Source organism: Apis florea, unplaced genomic scaffold (genome assembly GCF_048593485.1).
Source record: "Apis florea isolate Af1SG1 unplaced genomic scaffold, ASM4859348v1 contig_1615_pilon, whole genome shotgun sequence".
NCBI lineage: Eukaryota > Metazoa > Arthropoda > Insecta > Hymenoptera > Apidae > Apis > Apis florea.
The window spans coordinates 4511517-4527582 of NW_028256416.1; the positions used below are offsets into that span (position 1 = coordinate 4511517).

Here is a 16066-nt window from a genome sequence, read left to right on the forward strand (position 1 = left end):
GTATTGATAAACTTTATTCGTGGATTCGATATTTAGTAGATTTTCGTAGAATTTTGAAATTGAATTTCAAAGGAAAATAACTATTCACGGGATTAACGATATCGTAGAAAACAAGATACAAAAAGAGGCAAGAGTTATCAAACCGCATTTAATAACTCGCTTATCTTATCTCTGGAGTGTTTTCGTATTGGCGATCGGAACGAATTTTATTGGAAATTATCCATTGTCGAATTCGACGATCTGCACACACGCGCGCGCGAGACTTCAAAAATCTTCGCTCCTCTCGTTTAAAACGATAACCCACCAATCTTGCCCGATCTTCGATCTTCATCGTTCCAGAAAGAAACGATGCCGCTTGAAAAAAAAAAAAAAAAAAAAAAAAGAAACAAATTGCAAATCTCGAGGGTTGAAAGAAAGAATCCCTCCCAAGATTTAGCCATCCATTGAGCTAGCGACGCTTCTAATTTTCAGAGGACACGGAGTGGAACGGTTCCGGAAGCGGATCCGGGGACAGCACGGACCAAGATCCGATCACGGACGACGAGGATGGTTTCAAGGAGGGTTCAGGGTACGAGGCAAAGTATTCGCCAGAGGCCCCCAAGCAATCGCCACCGGCCGTTCATCCGGAAGTGGTGCCTCCGAGGGTGGAGGTGGATCAGAAGACGAGCGTCATCGCCAACAACAACAACAACAACAACAACAACAATGATAACAACAACAGCAACAACAACGGCACGTCCAGCGTGGACAGCGGGGCGAGCAGACAGAAGATATCACTGTCACGCGCCCTGACGACGTACCTCGTGCCCATAGTGGTGATGTGGTTCGGTGGCTGCCTCACCGAGTGGCTGTGATCGTGTTGGAATAACGTGCAAGGAAACGGATGTAAATAAATTATCCCTTTGAAAAAGAAAAAGAGAAAAGAAAAAGAAAACTGTACCAGCTCGTTCCCCCCTCGATTGGGGGAAACCGAGGAGGAGAGGATTGAGATGGACGTCGGTCACGTTTCATTCTCCAAAATGCGATGCCCGCGTTTTTTCCCTTTTTTTTTCTTTCTTTCTTTCTTTTTTTCTTTCCCCTCCCCTCCCCCCACCCCACCCCCTCCCCTTTTTGACGGAAAGATACACGCATCCCCGTCGTTTCAACGAGCGTATCCGTGGACGGAGGAGACGCCAATGGGATTTCGTATCGATTCGATCTCGCTGCCACCCCCGCCCTTGGAGGAGAGGATGAGGAGAGGACTGGAGATTCGTTGAAAAAAAAAAAAAAAAAAAAAAAAAAGGAAAAGGAAAAGAAAGAAAAAAATCGAGCTGGGATATCGACTTCCGGGATTTTTCACGGAGCGTGCCTTCACCGACGACGAGTGGCATGATCGGCTCGAGGAGGGGTTGTTAGGGTTACGCTTTTTTTTTTTCCCCCTCTCTCTTCCCCCTCCCTTTGGAGTTCCTACGTTTTCTTGCGCCACTGTCGAAGGAGAACTCGCGGAGAAAGAGAGAGATTAAGATTCGATTTCTTGAGTTGGATTCGATTTTTAAAAGGGTAGTAACGGTGTAATTTTGTAAATTCTCCGCCTCCGTTGACGAAGAGATTCTATTTCTAGAAATTTCTTTTTCTGTTACGCGAACAAATAAGTTAAGAAGTCGATCTCCTTCTCGAAATTCGGTGGTAAAATTTGAGAGACTATGCAGTGGCGTGGGATGAACCGGGGAGGGGGGAGAGGGGGGAGTTAACTGAATGGCCTTGAACGTTAAAGGAGAAAACATATGGGAGAGGCGAATATATAGGAGAAACGAAAAGGACTGATTATCGAGCGTCGTATTTCTCTTCCCAGCTGCTCTGTCCTGGAACGGTATGAAAGATTCGTAGCACGAAGGGAGAAAGAATCGATTAGAATGCTAGATTTCGATGACAAACGAGACATTAAAACGTTTGTGTTTAAGTAGTAAGGAAAGAGGAAAGGAGAAAAAGATGGACCGTTTTCAACCGAGGAGAATAATATCTATATTATTTTTTAACTCGAGAAAACCGTCTCTTGTTGATCAATGTTGTTTGAGGAGTTGTGAATGGTGAATAATGATTTTTTGTGGTGAATGAAAGATTATGATGTTGGGACGATGAGTGACGTGTGATAAAAATTCGTTTAAAAAACAAAAAAACAAAAAAAAAAAAAAAAAAAAGAAATAACATACAATTTTTGCAATTCGATTCTTAAATTGCTAGGTAAAGATCGACGAAAAGAAAAATTTATTTAACATTCTTTCGTCTACGATCTTAGATCCCTTCTTTTTTCCCTTTTACTTATTACTTAGGATATTAATTTTATCATCCGCCATTCGAGCAAAATCGTCCTAGAAATTCGTAAAACGTCGACGAAACAAAGTGTCAAAGTGTGTGGAAACGAGCGGCCGAGAATGGGCTCCTGTGATAAAGAAAGAAGAAAAGTTAAAAAAAAGAAAAAGAAAGAAAGAATACGAGAAATGTAATAAAAGTGAAAAGAGAGGATGGCCGCCGTCACACTCTGGCGACGTCGAGGTTAAAACACGAAAAAGGAGGCGAGAAAGGAGAGGAGACATTCTATACAAATCTAGTGAAAATATTCAAATAAATATTAATGAATAATTATTTGTAATTATATTATTATATATATTATTATAATTATTGCAAAGTGAAATTAATATAAAAAAAAAAAAATTATACGGTTGCGTTCGGGACAAGTGGTAAAGTATGGATAACAATGGTGCACCGGTTCTTTTCTTCTTTTCTTCTCTCTCTGTCGTCGTTGAGAAACAACGTGGTTTCCGGTTGAGACGAGGAGAGGAAAGGTTGAATCTCTATGCACGTGTATAGAATTCTTGTTGTGGACGAAGAAAGAACGTTTTTTTTTTTTTTTTTTTTTTCTCTCTCGAGCAAATCGTGATAAAATTTTTGATTCTTCTTGAATCCTCTGATCAAGCGGAGAGACGAATAAAATATTTATCGCGGTGTTCGATCGGTTGTATAAGAGATAAGAAGAATACGAAGAAGGATACGAAGACAGGGAACAGGGTTTTTTTTACCGCGGAACAATTATGGACCAGTAAATCGACTTTCTTGAAAAGCTAACCGGGGAGTTCCTTCCGAGTTCGACAAAGAGGAGCGACCCTTACGTTGTAAGCAGCCTTGTCGAATCAATGTGACTTATCGCTAAATAGTAGTCTTACGAAGTTGTCGAGTATCGAGCTTTCAGCAAGGAAAGCTTGACACGACTCCATCATTCGTTTTTAACTTTATCGATACCAAGAAATAATCCAATTGATAGATTGGTGGATGAAATCCTGCAAAACTACACAGAAGATTATTTATAGAGGAAAATATAAATTTCAGGATTGTTAATTGGAGGGGTAAAAGGAAGGAGAGGGAAAAGAAATTGGGAGATAAAATAATTCTCTTCGCGTCAATCCATCGATAGAGTATCGATAGTGTTACAGAACGAATAACGAATTCGAATTAAAGAGTACACATTTACGTTTTCTTACTATTATTCTTAGTACTGTATTTACGTTGTTCGCTATTGTAAAGAGAGAGAGAGAGAGAGAGAGAGAGAGAGAGAGAGAGAGAGAGAGAGAGAGAGAGAGTAACGAGCAGCCTCGACGAGGCAAGATCGTTTTAAGATTACGTGACATTTTTATTTTTTATTTTTATTATTTTTTTTTTTTTTTTTTTTTTTTATAATTTATTAGACTAGCCCATTGTAATCAATTAAACAGATCCAATAATCTATCGATTTACCTTAATGACGTACGATGAATATAAAAATAGAAGATACGAGTGCGTTCAGCCAAGCTGTCTGTAACAACAATCAACGTGAGCTTCGAATATGAATCGTAAATTTGTAAACATGCATCGAAAAAGAAGAAGGAAACAATATGCTTTTCGCGTAATAATAAAAGCGATATCCGCATATCTGTCGCATAAAAGATCGACCATGTGTTTATGTAATGATTTGATTGAGAAAACGAGAGGAATTTGGAAGAATGAAATTCACGAAATTTTTGCAATTTTTTTTTTTTTTTTTTTTTTTTACGTGTTATTCCAATGAGAATGAATGGGAAACGATGGAAATTGTGAGGAAGGAATTCGTTGTAAGAACGAGGAAGATCTCAAAAGTGCCCCAAAGTGCGATAAAGATGTTAAATGAAAATGTTGAATGAAATTCACGATGAGACTGTGAAAATGTTGCGTGTGCAATTGTAAAGATTCTTTAACCATCCCCCCTTTTTCGTAAGAATTCGTAGCCTCTATCTTTGAACCCTTTGCACTTGTTTTTTGATTTTTTTTTATTTTTTTTTTCTCTCTACGATTTTATATATTTTTACAATCTTGTATTTTTTTTTTTTTCAATCAAAACGATCTAAAAATTTTGTACATTTTACATTTTCTAGCAAATTTAAGGATATTGTGATTTTTAAATTTGGAGGAAAAACTTTTTACAAGATTATTAAAGTATATCTACAAAATTTGTTTACACGTGTAAATTTCCAATTCCATTCATTTCCTCATTTTTTTGCATTATCTCGAGAGCGAAGGGTTGAATCATCAAAATTTTTCGCGAATCTACAAGTAACCCATATACGATTCTATTTTTGTTAGATCCAATGTGGAAATGGATATTTCCCATATAGAAAGAACAAACTATTCCTTTCTGAGGCGATATTACATATTGCGATAAATGTTCACGAAAGATATAATATTGTCGAAACAAAATCGTTTATTTAAATCGATCACGTGCAGACTCGTAAACTAAATCTCGTTTGATTTTTCTTCAAATCTTACTTTTCTTTTTTTTTTTTAATATAATTATAAATTATAAATCGTTGAAATATATATATATATATATATTGATGATTAGTGTCAATGTTACAAGAATGGAACTAAAAGAAGGGTTAGAAAGAAGAGTAACAGGGTATTCTTAAGAGAATAGTTCCTCCACTTCAAACAAAGAACGGTGTCGGCGCGACGAGCTTTTGTTGGCAGACTGCACGTGGCCTTAATAACCTGATAGCTGACACCTTCGTTTTCAACCCTTTGGCGTCAATGACCCCGATCCTTTATTTTTTTTTTTTAATATCAAGTTATAAATTCTTTTCTCAAATGTAATCATTTTTCAACAACGTAATTAGTTCCATGTAGAACAACCTTAAATCGCATCGCTCTTTGATCAAGCCGGAAAATTATTTAAAACGAAAGGATCGAACGAAGGATTAGAGGGTTATTTTATAAAAGGATCGTAGAGGTTCAATATTGATATTGAATAATTGATTCTATTATTTTTGTCCCTTTTTTTTCAATGATAACAATTCCCAAAGGGGCGAATTTAGAAAACGAAGGAGAAAGGGTGCGAATCCATTTAAAATTTCCGGGAATTAATCTCGAGACTTATTCTCTATCATCGAATAATTTGAGAGCGATTATTTGATTATTTTCTCTCGATCCAATGCTCGTTTGCAAAGGGAGCTTTACCCTCGAACGAACGTGCCATAGCGTGAATGTGGCTGAAACTATTATTTCCCGCAAGCAGCAGACCCGCGAATTATGCTCTTCTCATTTTCACGTGCAAAACAAACGTATTTGCAACGTACAAATGTCATAAATTTTATTTATATATATATATATATAGAATGAAATCGAGAAAAATGTGTCGCCGTTACGTTTTTACAGTGTGCTTGCATCCGATTACGATGAATTTTTATTTAATTGAAACCGATCGTATGGAATAAAAATGAAATATTTAAAAATTTTTCTTTTATTTATTTATTTTCTTTTTTTTTTTGGTTTTTAAATTAATAAATCACACAGTTATTACTTGTTATATAAAATATATTTTAACAATAAAGTCACTTGTCTGAAAAGTGATCTGTATATTGCACGTCACATTAAAATATTTATATATACAAATATATAAAAGTAAAATGATACATGAAAAAAAAAGTATTGAAATAAAATATACAAATAATCACAAAAATATTAGACTGATCGATAATATAAAATCGCGACATATCACGACAAAGAGAACTCGAAATTTACTTCTTTTTTTTTTTTTTTTTTTTCTTTTTTTCTTTTCTTTTCTTTTAAATATATACTATAAACTATACTATATTCGAACGGTTATAGAAAGAGCGGAAAAGTGTATACGAGCAGAAATACTCAGTCAAATATTTTTTGTAACTAAATGTATACATAAAAGTATACATAACTAAAAATGAATTATATATATATATACAATTATTTTATAATTAAAATGTAATCAACATGAATCAATAATACGAGATCATTTTGCTAAGTTTTTTTTTTTTTTTTTTTATTTGCTTGCTTCTATCGAGATCATTTTACCAATTTTACTCCGATCTGAATTAATTGCGAGTCAATTAATGCTTTTTAATTAACTAATGACTAGTAAGTGCTTCAAAGATGATAATAAATTTTTAAAGTGAAAATTTATTTCTCCCTATTCGATTAATAGAAAACATGATCTCGCAAAATTTTCAAAAATCAACTATGGTAAAATCACACTTTTTTTTTTGTTTTTTTTTTCTTTTTTTTGTTTTTTTTTTTTCTTTTTTTTAATCAATATTATCTCTTTGCTGGTTGTGTGCGTGAGCGTATTACGTATATAATTATCATTTCTGAAAACAGTTGTCAGTCTTGAAAGTAGTGTGAATCGTGGTGTAAGGATTGTTATTTTTTAGCGGCCGAACATTTTTTTTCTTCCGTCTTCTCTTTCGCTTTCGAAGATTTCGAAGATTTCTTCACCAATTTACTATTTTTCTTCCCTTTCTTTTTTGGGGCAACTTTTCTCCTCGAGATTATATGAACGGGACTCAGGATCTTGGTCGTTGACAATTCCGCAGAAATACGGCGCATGGTGAACCGTTTAGGTCGGCGGATACAGGAACGCTTCAATTTTCTTCCGGCTTCGGTCCGTTTCCACACATAATAAAACTCTACGATGTCCTCCTATAAAAAAAGATTTTCCTTCTTTTTATATTCTTCCTTCACGAATTTTTCACGATCGAAGAGGATTTAAAGAAAGTGTGTGTATGTAGGGCGGGGAAATGTAGAGGAAGACAGAATTCGTGAGAAGAAAATGAATTTGCAGTATCGTAGAATTCGATCGAATCGAATAAAGGGATATGACTCGAGACGAGAAGATTGAGTAAAGGGAAGAGGAGGTCGTGAAAAAAGGGGGGAAAATTTAAAAATAAATATAATGTAACTTACCACATTCTTGTGTGGAAGCAGCTTCCTCTGAATTATCCCAAAGTTGGACCAATAAGATAAGAAACCTCTCTCGAAGATTTTCTGCAAACATCGAATGCAATGGCAAATGTAATTAAATTGCCGATTCCGATATTACTCGTTGAAAATTGTTTAATTCAAGATCGGTTCCATGATAATCCATCATCGATTGGAATCAATATCGGGTTTAAAATGAAACGATCGAAATAAACTTACCACATCTTCCTCGGTCCATTTCTCAACGATCTTCCGTGGCAGCTCTTTGTTTAATAATTTTTTCAATGCCACTTCCGGCTTATATTCAGAATTATGAAGAACATCACTAATATACTGCTCAGCGTAACCTGAGCAGGCGTTTTCCATAGCTTCCTCGTTGCTAATGTTCTGACGTTCCTGTACGAACGTTAAAACAGAACGCGCCATAACGTTATAGTCGGGGAACCACTTATCAACGTCTTCGCTCGGGCTCCACAACTTTTCCTCAGGAAAATCACGATATTCGCTCTCCAAGTCGGTTCGCTCCCGACATTCCGGGATATCTGCCGTTTCATACGTCTGAAAATTGAAGACATTAGAAAATCTTTGATTCATGACGATTTAATTCTAAACGGTCTTCCACGTGAAAAAAGCATGATGAATAATTAACGGATGATCACCCGGCACTGTTACAACAATATGCGTATAAATATATTCAGAGTTTTTCCTTTTAAATATATTTATATTAATAACGTGAAATTTACGGCATATTTTTAATATAATATTTTATCGATACTTTTTCAACAAAAGAAAAATCAAACAAATTCACTTGTATTTACAAGGGATACGTTAAGATAGGATTGGACGTATCAGATTTATAAATTTTTTTTTTCTTTTTTTTTTTTGAAATTTTAAACCTTTTTTAACCGTAATATTTCATTTGTTTTTCATCATCAAATTTGTTACCGTCAAGATTTATTAGATCGAGTAGTTTATTACTTTTCTTTACACGTATATCACATGTATATTTATATAAAATCTATCTAATGCACATTTTGATCATATTTTTCTACATTATTATCTTTTATTTCGTCGTATTGTATTTTTTCTTATTGTATGTTTAAATGTAAATGCGAGAAAGGTCCGAATAGCGTGCACCGGTATCGAACAATCAAACTTCACGAAAATAATTCGATCGAATTAAAAAGTTTCTTTCCCCGTATTAACTTTCCGACGAGGCTAGAGAAGAGATAAAGAGAGAGATGATGCCCGAACGTGGTGCAAGATACGCTCAACTTCACGACGACAAGTACCACGAAAACGTTTATCTATCAATTGAAATCCGCGAAATCTTTACACGCAAATTTGAATTAACTATCAAGAAATATCGTGTATAAGTAGCGAGAGATATTAAGTGAAGAGAATAGAGCACGAACCTTCTCCTCTGTCCGCTTCCTTTTTGCCATCACGTAGGTTTGATATGTATCTTCACACTTTACTAATTACTCGAATATACTCTAACAAATACACGGTTCAATTGTCACTCACGGTATATGTTTATCCTTACACTTGATGCACAAGAATGATCCTCGTGTGTTCTGCCTCGACTATAACTACCTATTAAGATATAGAGTTCCACTACCTGCCGTGAGGATAAAGGACCTCTTGGTAGGAAGGTATGAAAATGACCCGTGCCTGCCCAATTCTGCCCATCCTTTTTCGCATAATTGTCCCATTTAGCCAATCGAAGGAAAGAAAAATGGAAACTCCCACTTTCTCAGTGACAAATCTTACAGTTATTCGTGCGACGTTTCGTTTCTTCCTCCACCTTTCCGTGATCCATTGGTTGGAACAAATAGTTGAACGTTCCAATACGAAACGAATCTCGCCCACTTTGAGGACAATTCGTATCAATTAATAGGTATCGATATTTTTATTATTATTATTATTATTATTATTATTATTATTATCTAACGGTATTAATAACGATATTAACGATATAATAATCGTCTATTAATAATCATAGACGAGCATTACGAAAAAAAAAAAAAAAAATGTATCGCGAGATTTCGTAGATTAAAGAAATTGTATTTTTTTTTTTTTTTTTTTTCTATCCATTTATTCAGAATCATTTCATTCCGTCGACGATCATTAATACGATAATATCGTGTATTCGTGTAGAATCGCAAAGAAGAGATTGTGAAAAACGTAAAAATTATTTGAGATAGATATATATATATATATAATAAGATATATAATAAGATATACTTACGATTTCTCGAAAAATGGACGAAGCATTGAAAACTTCAAAACGGTCACGTATTCTCAATGGGAAAGTTATCTCGATGAAACGATGGGAATCGCGATTACATCTTCTCGAAGCGAAGGCAATAGATTAAAACATCGTGCTTGTATATTATAGAAATTAATCAATTCGAACGTGGATCAATCAATTTGAAAGCGTGCGTGCAATTTCACGCTACACATCGGGCTGATCCCAGAAGAAAACTGAACGAAACTACGGAGAGCTACAACGAGAGACACCGTGTCAATTCGTGAGATAAGATAAGCACGGAGGATACATCCACAACGTCAGGGTATTTTCTGAAATTTTCTTATACGAGATGTTTATTACGCTCATTATATTCGAATTAAAACGATAATATATTTATTTTTCGAGATAGATATATGCGAGTCGGAATCTGAAAACTTCTCCTTTTCACGAGTCCAATTTCACTTTCATTTTGTAATATTTTGATATTCGGTAATTAAAGAGAGACAAAGAAAATTTCATTTCGTAATGATTTATGCAAATCTTTTTACTTTCGTCGATTCGAAAAAGTTTCTTTTCCGAAATCGAATCGTTTTCGCAAAGATTTTTCTTAGCTCTTCGAGAGAAATCTTTGCTCGATAGAATAGTATATCGTGGCAATATTTATAGAGTATCCGATGCAAGCACAATCCGATCTAGGAAATGATTAGAAACGGAAATGATTCGAAATGATTCGAAGAAAAAAATAGATGAGGAGATGGAACATTTTCAACGATGCGAATTTGAATCTCATTGCTCTCTACCATTTCGTGTGATGCTTTCTTCCCTTTCTATTTATCCCTATTTTCAAACGGTTCTATGAATCATCTTATTTGCCACTTGAGTTCCTGCCAATCTAGTGATGACGTCATCAAACGAAAATATTTCTGTAAAACTGCAATTCTACCAATTATTAAAAATTTTCACATTTCTTATGCATTTTATTTTTCTTATGAATTTTCTAGCTTCTAACTGTTCATATTTCTTATTGTCCAACATTTGTTCCGAAAATAATTAACGATTTCAATGTTCGACCGACTATTTTCTTTTTCCTGGTATTTTTCATAATAATTATATACCTGATACACCATTATACACCTGATGCACCATTATGCACCTGAAGTATTAAAGTATGGATTTAAGGTAATAAAGTAATAATATATAGATTTATTGTTGTTCAGGTAAAAAAAAAGTTTCGCAGTTCATGGAACAAGCACAACAATTTAGCTTAAAATTTACAGGTAAAGATATAACTCTATACCCAATTTCATCAATCCACACTTCTCATACTTATTAAATTGATCTTGTTGGAATTATTATCTGATGTTGCATGATCAGAAGATTTAACATTTGGCATTATTTGCTGATTTTTATTGAAATCAATTAACATTTCGATTCAATTGCAAAGATGAAATAGGAATGTTTCTTAAGGGAATAGAATTGTTTTAAAACTTACAGATATAACCGTGTATTTATAATCGTTTATACAAGACGTATATCCTCGTGATACCTAACAGATCGATTTTAGTGAATTTAATTTTAGTATAATAAACAGAGAATAAAGTGCTTGAAGCGTGACTTCATTTTTTTTTTTTTATACACTACACTCACGTATGTAATAATAATATAAATTATAAATTACAAGAAAAAAAATTTTTTTTTTTTTTTTTTTTTTTCAATTTTTCAACTCGAATGAGAGGAATCTTGTTGATCGAACGAAATCATATTATGACAATTACATTGCACAGCCATCGATTAATAAATAGAGTTTGTATAAATTTGAAATGAAAACAAGAAATCTCTATTTGAAATATAACGCAGGAAATGAAATCATTTATCATCTTAATTAATATAGGCGAAAAGAATGAACAAAAAAACACTTGGAAGTTCAACAATCATATTATATATTACTTGTCAAACTCGCATCAATATCGAATCAATATAATGTCTTATTGATATTTCCTTAAAGCTAGTAAAATGAATAGACGAGCCACGATCCATTCAACTGGATCGGCGAAGTGATAAAAGATAATTTCCGTAACCCTTAGAGACAGGGCAACGAATAAAATTACAACGCTTTTAATGTATTGTTCAACAAATGCAAACCGTTACTCTCTGTGTGAGTCGACGTAATTATATGATACAGATTAAATGGGAGTCGAACGTCGAAAATCCGTCCAAAGTTTGCGATCAAAACGTACACCCGTTCATTTGTACAAAGTAGAATGTTGTATTTTATTTATCGGCAAGAATACTATCGCTAACAATATGCAGAAAAAAAAAAGAAAAAAAAGAGAGACATTACATCGTGAGAAAATATATTTGATCGTAGTAGATAAAAGTTATGCTACTGAAAATTCTACATTTGCAAAGTGCGATACGTGTACAATAAATGAAACTATAGAGATCTCTACAAACGTGTAAGACTCTTTAGTAAGTAAAAAGCAAGAATCATTAATACTTTATAATCATTAATTAATAGTTTACATATTGATAACGCACCTAACGTAATTGGCAGTATTAATCTACTACTATATTATTGCTACTTTCGTCATATGTTTCGATTATCGTTACTAAAAATCGAATAAATCGCGACAGTATTCTTGTCAATGTGCATGACGATTTAACGCTAAAGGAAAAGGAAATTTGTACATCGTTTGTACAATAGTGTGACTCAATCTCGCCTGCGCCACGTAAACTTCGCCCTTTGACTAGACGCCTCCGCGGCAACTGGCATCGGGTGAGAATATGGACACGCTGGTTTGGTGCAGAATGGATGATACTTGCACTGTTGGGCAGGATGAGAGAATACGCATCCCAGTTTTGTGCAGGACAAACCAAATTTGCATTTGGGATGTTTGTAAGCACACTTGTCTCCAAACTTACACGCAGGGAATACACTATAATAGGGGGAATAGATAAGTAACAGTTAAAAAAGACTGACTAATGTGAACGATAGCGAATTAAAAAAAAATTAAATAAGATAATAACCTGCACATAACGAGAGGATGAAGATACGCGCACTTATTTCCTAATGTACAATTTGGCCAGTATCTACATTTTTCTTTTGACTTATCTATCACCGTCACCGTATTCTCTGTTAGTGGTTTTTTATCTAAACCTGGATACAGAAAACAACGTTGTAATATTTATATTGTAGAATTTTTATAGGACGTTAATTATTAAAACTATATTATTTACGTTTTGTTAATAATGGGTTCGTTAATAATGTGCTAGACTTTAAATCCGTGGGACTTGGTGAATGGGATCTATTATAAATAATTGGACTTAATTTTCTCCTCTTTTTTGGTATCTCCTCGGTATTCTCTACGTTTTCCGTGTTACAATTTTCATTATTTTCTTCACATCTTTCTTTAACGCTTAAATCGCCATCGGTTTCCATTTCGGACACATGAAAAACAGAAGTTTCCGATTCATTCTGTGCGTATATGTCATTTTGAATTGTTGATAGTGCAAGCTCGTCATCTTCATTCACCTATAAACATATATTATTAAAATTAATATTAATCGATGCAAGTTCGTAAAAAGTTCGTTGTAAGGAACAGAGTAAATGTATAATTTCTGTTAATAACTACCTCCATTTCCAGTCGTTCATCGTCGTCAGATGTATTTTTTTCTTTCATTAAATTATTATTATATCCATTAAGTGTAACTAAAAATTTTTGGTTATCGTCGCTCCTTTGGAACAAAGACATTACGACACCCATGTGTTCCTCGGTAACTGGTTGCGGTACATCTATAGACCGTACAATACTAAATATATTAGAGAAACAATTTTAAGTATTATATATATCTCCAAAAAAGAAGAAGAAGAATAAAAATATACTCACAAGGTTTTGATTTCGATTCTGAAACATCTGTGTTTAATTCTACTTGTATTTTTTCCATAACTAATCGCTTATTAGAATTCAGGTGTACTGATAAATTTTGACCTACATCTCGCACAGTAGCTGGTTTAAGATGTTTTAAAGTCTGCTTCTTCTCCTGTGAAAATTTTTTTATATAAAAAACATTTTTGAATTAAAAAACGAACCAAATCGAAATCTGTGACATTAATATTTATTACATTTTATACACACCAGTAAGGATGGCTCTGGATTCTTTTGCATAACAACAGACTGATTTGCCTCTGCAACTGCCCTTAATAAAAGTGATTGTGTAGCACGTTTTTGAGCCGGTTGCAAAGGTTTTAGTGGTCTTGGAGTTACAATTACTTTACTTAGTATTTTAGTTTCCTCAACTTCCTCTTCTGCATCGCTGCATTCTTTATTGCCTTTTTCCAATGGTTTCAATCGTTTTCTTTCAGTCTTATTCGATGCAGATTTATTTACAGCTATAATGTGGGATTTAATAGGTCCAGAAATACCCATAGATTGTGTGTCATCATCTAATTCCTCCTCTGCACCCAAATTAAGATAATCATCGTCCTCGCTACTTTGAGAACGTCTAATCGACGAATTAAAACCACTTTTAATATTTGGTGGTTTAAAATTATTTTTCAATGGTCCCAATCTCTCCTTTATATTTTTATTATTAGTCAGAATATCGCGATCTTGTTCTAAAGGCTTGCTTTTAAATTCTATAGACTCTTTATTTCCTAATAATTTGGACGATTTATTAGTATTCGCAATACCTAATCGATCTTTAATTGTACCCATCGATTTTTCTGTTGATTTCGATTTTAAATTAGAATTTGCTTTTTCTCTTAACTCTACATTTTTGGGAACTTTTGAATTACCCAATCGATTTTTAATACTATTAATTTTATCAGACTCGTTTATTTCACGATTTCTATTTGTACGATCTTCTACATCAAAAGTTCTCCCTCTTGGAAAATTGTTATTTCGATTATTGTCCAATCGATATTTTTCAGGGCGCTTCTCGTTTTGTCTATATCGACTTTCAATATCTATCTTTTCCCTGTGTACTTCAAATTTTTTTCTCGGCGATATCATACCCAAGCGATTTTTTACAGACACAACAGATGTAACTTTTGGCTTGTTAATACAAGATTTCAATTTTTTCGCATTATCTTCTGTCGTACTCTCTGCATCTTCCTGGATTTTTGATCTTTTTGTCTCATTCTGTTTTTTCTCAGAACCATCTCTATAACTATTTGTTGTATCCAATGGTCTTTTTAAATTTTTGGATAACGAATCATCGAGTTTTGTTTCAACATGAGAATCTTTAGTTTTATTATTGGAAGTTTCAAAAGGTGATAATTCTTTACTTGTATTTGCATTTTGACTCTCATTTCTTTTGGACACAGGTTGTTGAGAGATATTGTGATTCGATGTATTCTCATCTGATTTACTGTCATGATTAATATTTTTTATAGATTTATCTACAATTTTATTTTGACTTGTCTCCAATTTTTGACTAGATATTGTTGGTTTTATGGTTTGTTTATGGAATGATTTATCATCTTTCATATTTTTATTGGAAGACTTTTCAATAGTTTGATTAGCAGCTTGATCTTCCAAAAAAGAAGTTGTCGATGTCTTTCTCTTTTTCCTCTCTTCCTCTTGTTTTACAACAACTGTAGGTACAAACTCTCTCAATGATTTTTTCTTGGCTACAGTGACTTTCTGTAACTTTTTTAACACTTGGTCATGCAGCCAATCAACAAATGGTGTTGTGCAATTTTCCAGAAACAAATATAAATCTTCATGCATCTGTTGGCGAGATTTTTTATTTACAACCATTACTAAAATATAATCTGGTAGTTCTTCATCGTATCTTATTCCTAACTCCAACAATTTAGCACGAATAGCACTCTGAAAAAAAGTGAGTAACAAATATTTATTATGAAATTTATGATATACATAAATTGTAATGTGCATTTTTATAATTTTAAATCATACCTAACGATCTATAAAAGTAAAATATAAAAGTAAAATATTTATCGTTCCCGATTCTTGCTTTTTTCGACTTTTATATCCATATAAGATATTACATACGATTAATTAAACGACATATCGAAAGTTACAATTTTATCACCTTCAAAAACTCAAATAATTATATTGCGTAAATTGTTAAAAATCGAACACTACTATCGTATAATTATAAATTATTAAATCGAAACTTACTAATAATTAATTTTATTTTCTGCATCAGAAATTATTGAACACAACTATACGATTAGAAGAGTGTAGGTACAGTCAAGTAAAAGTGTAAATGCTTCACTTACCCGCAATTGATTCGTAACTTCTATTCCGCGAATGTCCATGATGTTGATCACATTTAACGAGTGGAACGAGTGGAAAAAGAAAACTGTTGTCGAGTCACAAAATCGACGATATTATCACGATTATTAAGGAATAAAAACATTCTCCGCCATGAAGAATCAGAATGCTTCTTTCCATAGAACAGATATTCAATCTAAATAGGAAACTCTATAGTACGTTCCAAATAAATAAATTCAAGAAATTATTATTTGTTCTTAATCTTTTTATTGCTTAATTGATAATATAAATCCGATTT

General features: G+C 33.4%; 3 protein-coding genes and 1 long non-coding RNA gene across 5 annotated transcripts in view; 2 read left to right on the forward strand and 2 right to left on the reverse strand.

The window, feature by feature from the left end:
* Positions 1–1287, forward strand: part of dlp (glypican dally-like) — a 91487-nt gene extending 90200 nt beyond the window's left edge. For both annotated transcript variants that reach the window (XM_003690439.4, XM_086917357.1), the window contains exon 8: positions 472–1287. In XM_003690439.4, coding sequence (XP_003690487.2) covers positions 472–854 — 383 coding nt within the window. In that variant the 3' untranslated portion in view covers positions 855–1287. The remainder of the gene's footprint in view (positions 1–471) is intronic.
* A 4551-nt stretch (positions 1288–5838) lies between these two features.
* LOC105736210 (arginine-glutamic acid dipeptide repeats protein) lies at positions 5839–8175 on the reverse strand. Its single transcript, XM_031918949.2, has 3 exons — positions 7492–8175; positions 7258–7338; positions 5839–6993 (listed from the first exon to the last, which is right to left on the reverse strand). Exons 1-3 carry the CDS (start codon positions 7864–7866, stop codon positions 6715–6717), a joined length of 735 nt encoding a protein of 244 aa, XP_031774809.2. The 5' UTR covers positions 7867–8175; the 3' UTR covers positions 5839–6714.
* On the forward strand, positions 8083–10039 carry LOC147658842 (uncharacterized). The gene is made up of 5 exons (XR_015295131.1): positions 8083–8720; positions 8833–8927; positions 8992–9172; positions 9674–9848; positions 9936–10039. It is a non-coding gene; the product is annotated as an uncharacterized LOC147658842 (long non-coding RNA).
* Positions 10040–11014: 975 nt separating this feature from the next.
* On the reverse strand, positions 11015–15966 carry Nab2 (Nuclear polyadenosine RNA-binding 2). The gene is made up of 7 exons (XM_003690292.4): positions 15774–15966; positions 13663–15360; positions 13414–13567; positions 13159–13319; positions 12764–13058; positions 12554–12683; positions 11015–12462 (listed from the first exon to the last, which is right to left on the reverse strand). Exons 1-7 carry the CDS (start codon positions 15810–15812, stop codon positions 12237–12239), a joined length of 2703 nt encoding a protein of 900 aa, XP_003690340.1. The 5' UTR covers positions 15813–15966; the 3' UTR covers positions 11015–12236.
* Positions 15967–16066: the final 100 nt, after the last annotated feature.

Excerpts from the sequence above, each read along its gene's own strand:
- Nab2 (XM_003690292.4), bottom strand. The coding sequence starts at position 15,812 with ATGGACATTCGCGGAATAGAAGTTACGAATCAATTGCGG. Across the intron at positions 13,568-13,662 it reads ATCCAGAGCCATCCTTACTG|GAGAAGAAGCAGACTTTAAA; the intron begins GTGTGTATAAAA and ends AAATTTTCACAG. Across the intron at positions 13,059-13,158 it reads ATGAACGACTGGAAATGGAG|GTGAATGAAGATGACGAGCT; the intron begins GTAGTTATTAAC and ends ATATGTTTATAG.
- LOC105736210 (XM_031918949.2), bottom strand. The coding sequence starts at position 7,866 with ATGAATCAAAGATTTTCTAATGTCTTCAATTTTCAGACGTATGAAACG. Across the intron at positions 7,339-7,491 it reads AATGGACCGAGGAAGATGTG|AAAATCTTCGAGAGAGGTTT; the intron begins GTAAGTTTATTT and ends CGATGTTTGCAG. Across the intron at positions 6,994-7,257 it reads TGCTTCCACACAAGAATGTG|GAGGACATCGTAGAGTTTTA; the intron begins GTAAGTTACATT and ends CTTTTTTTATAG.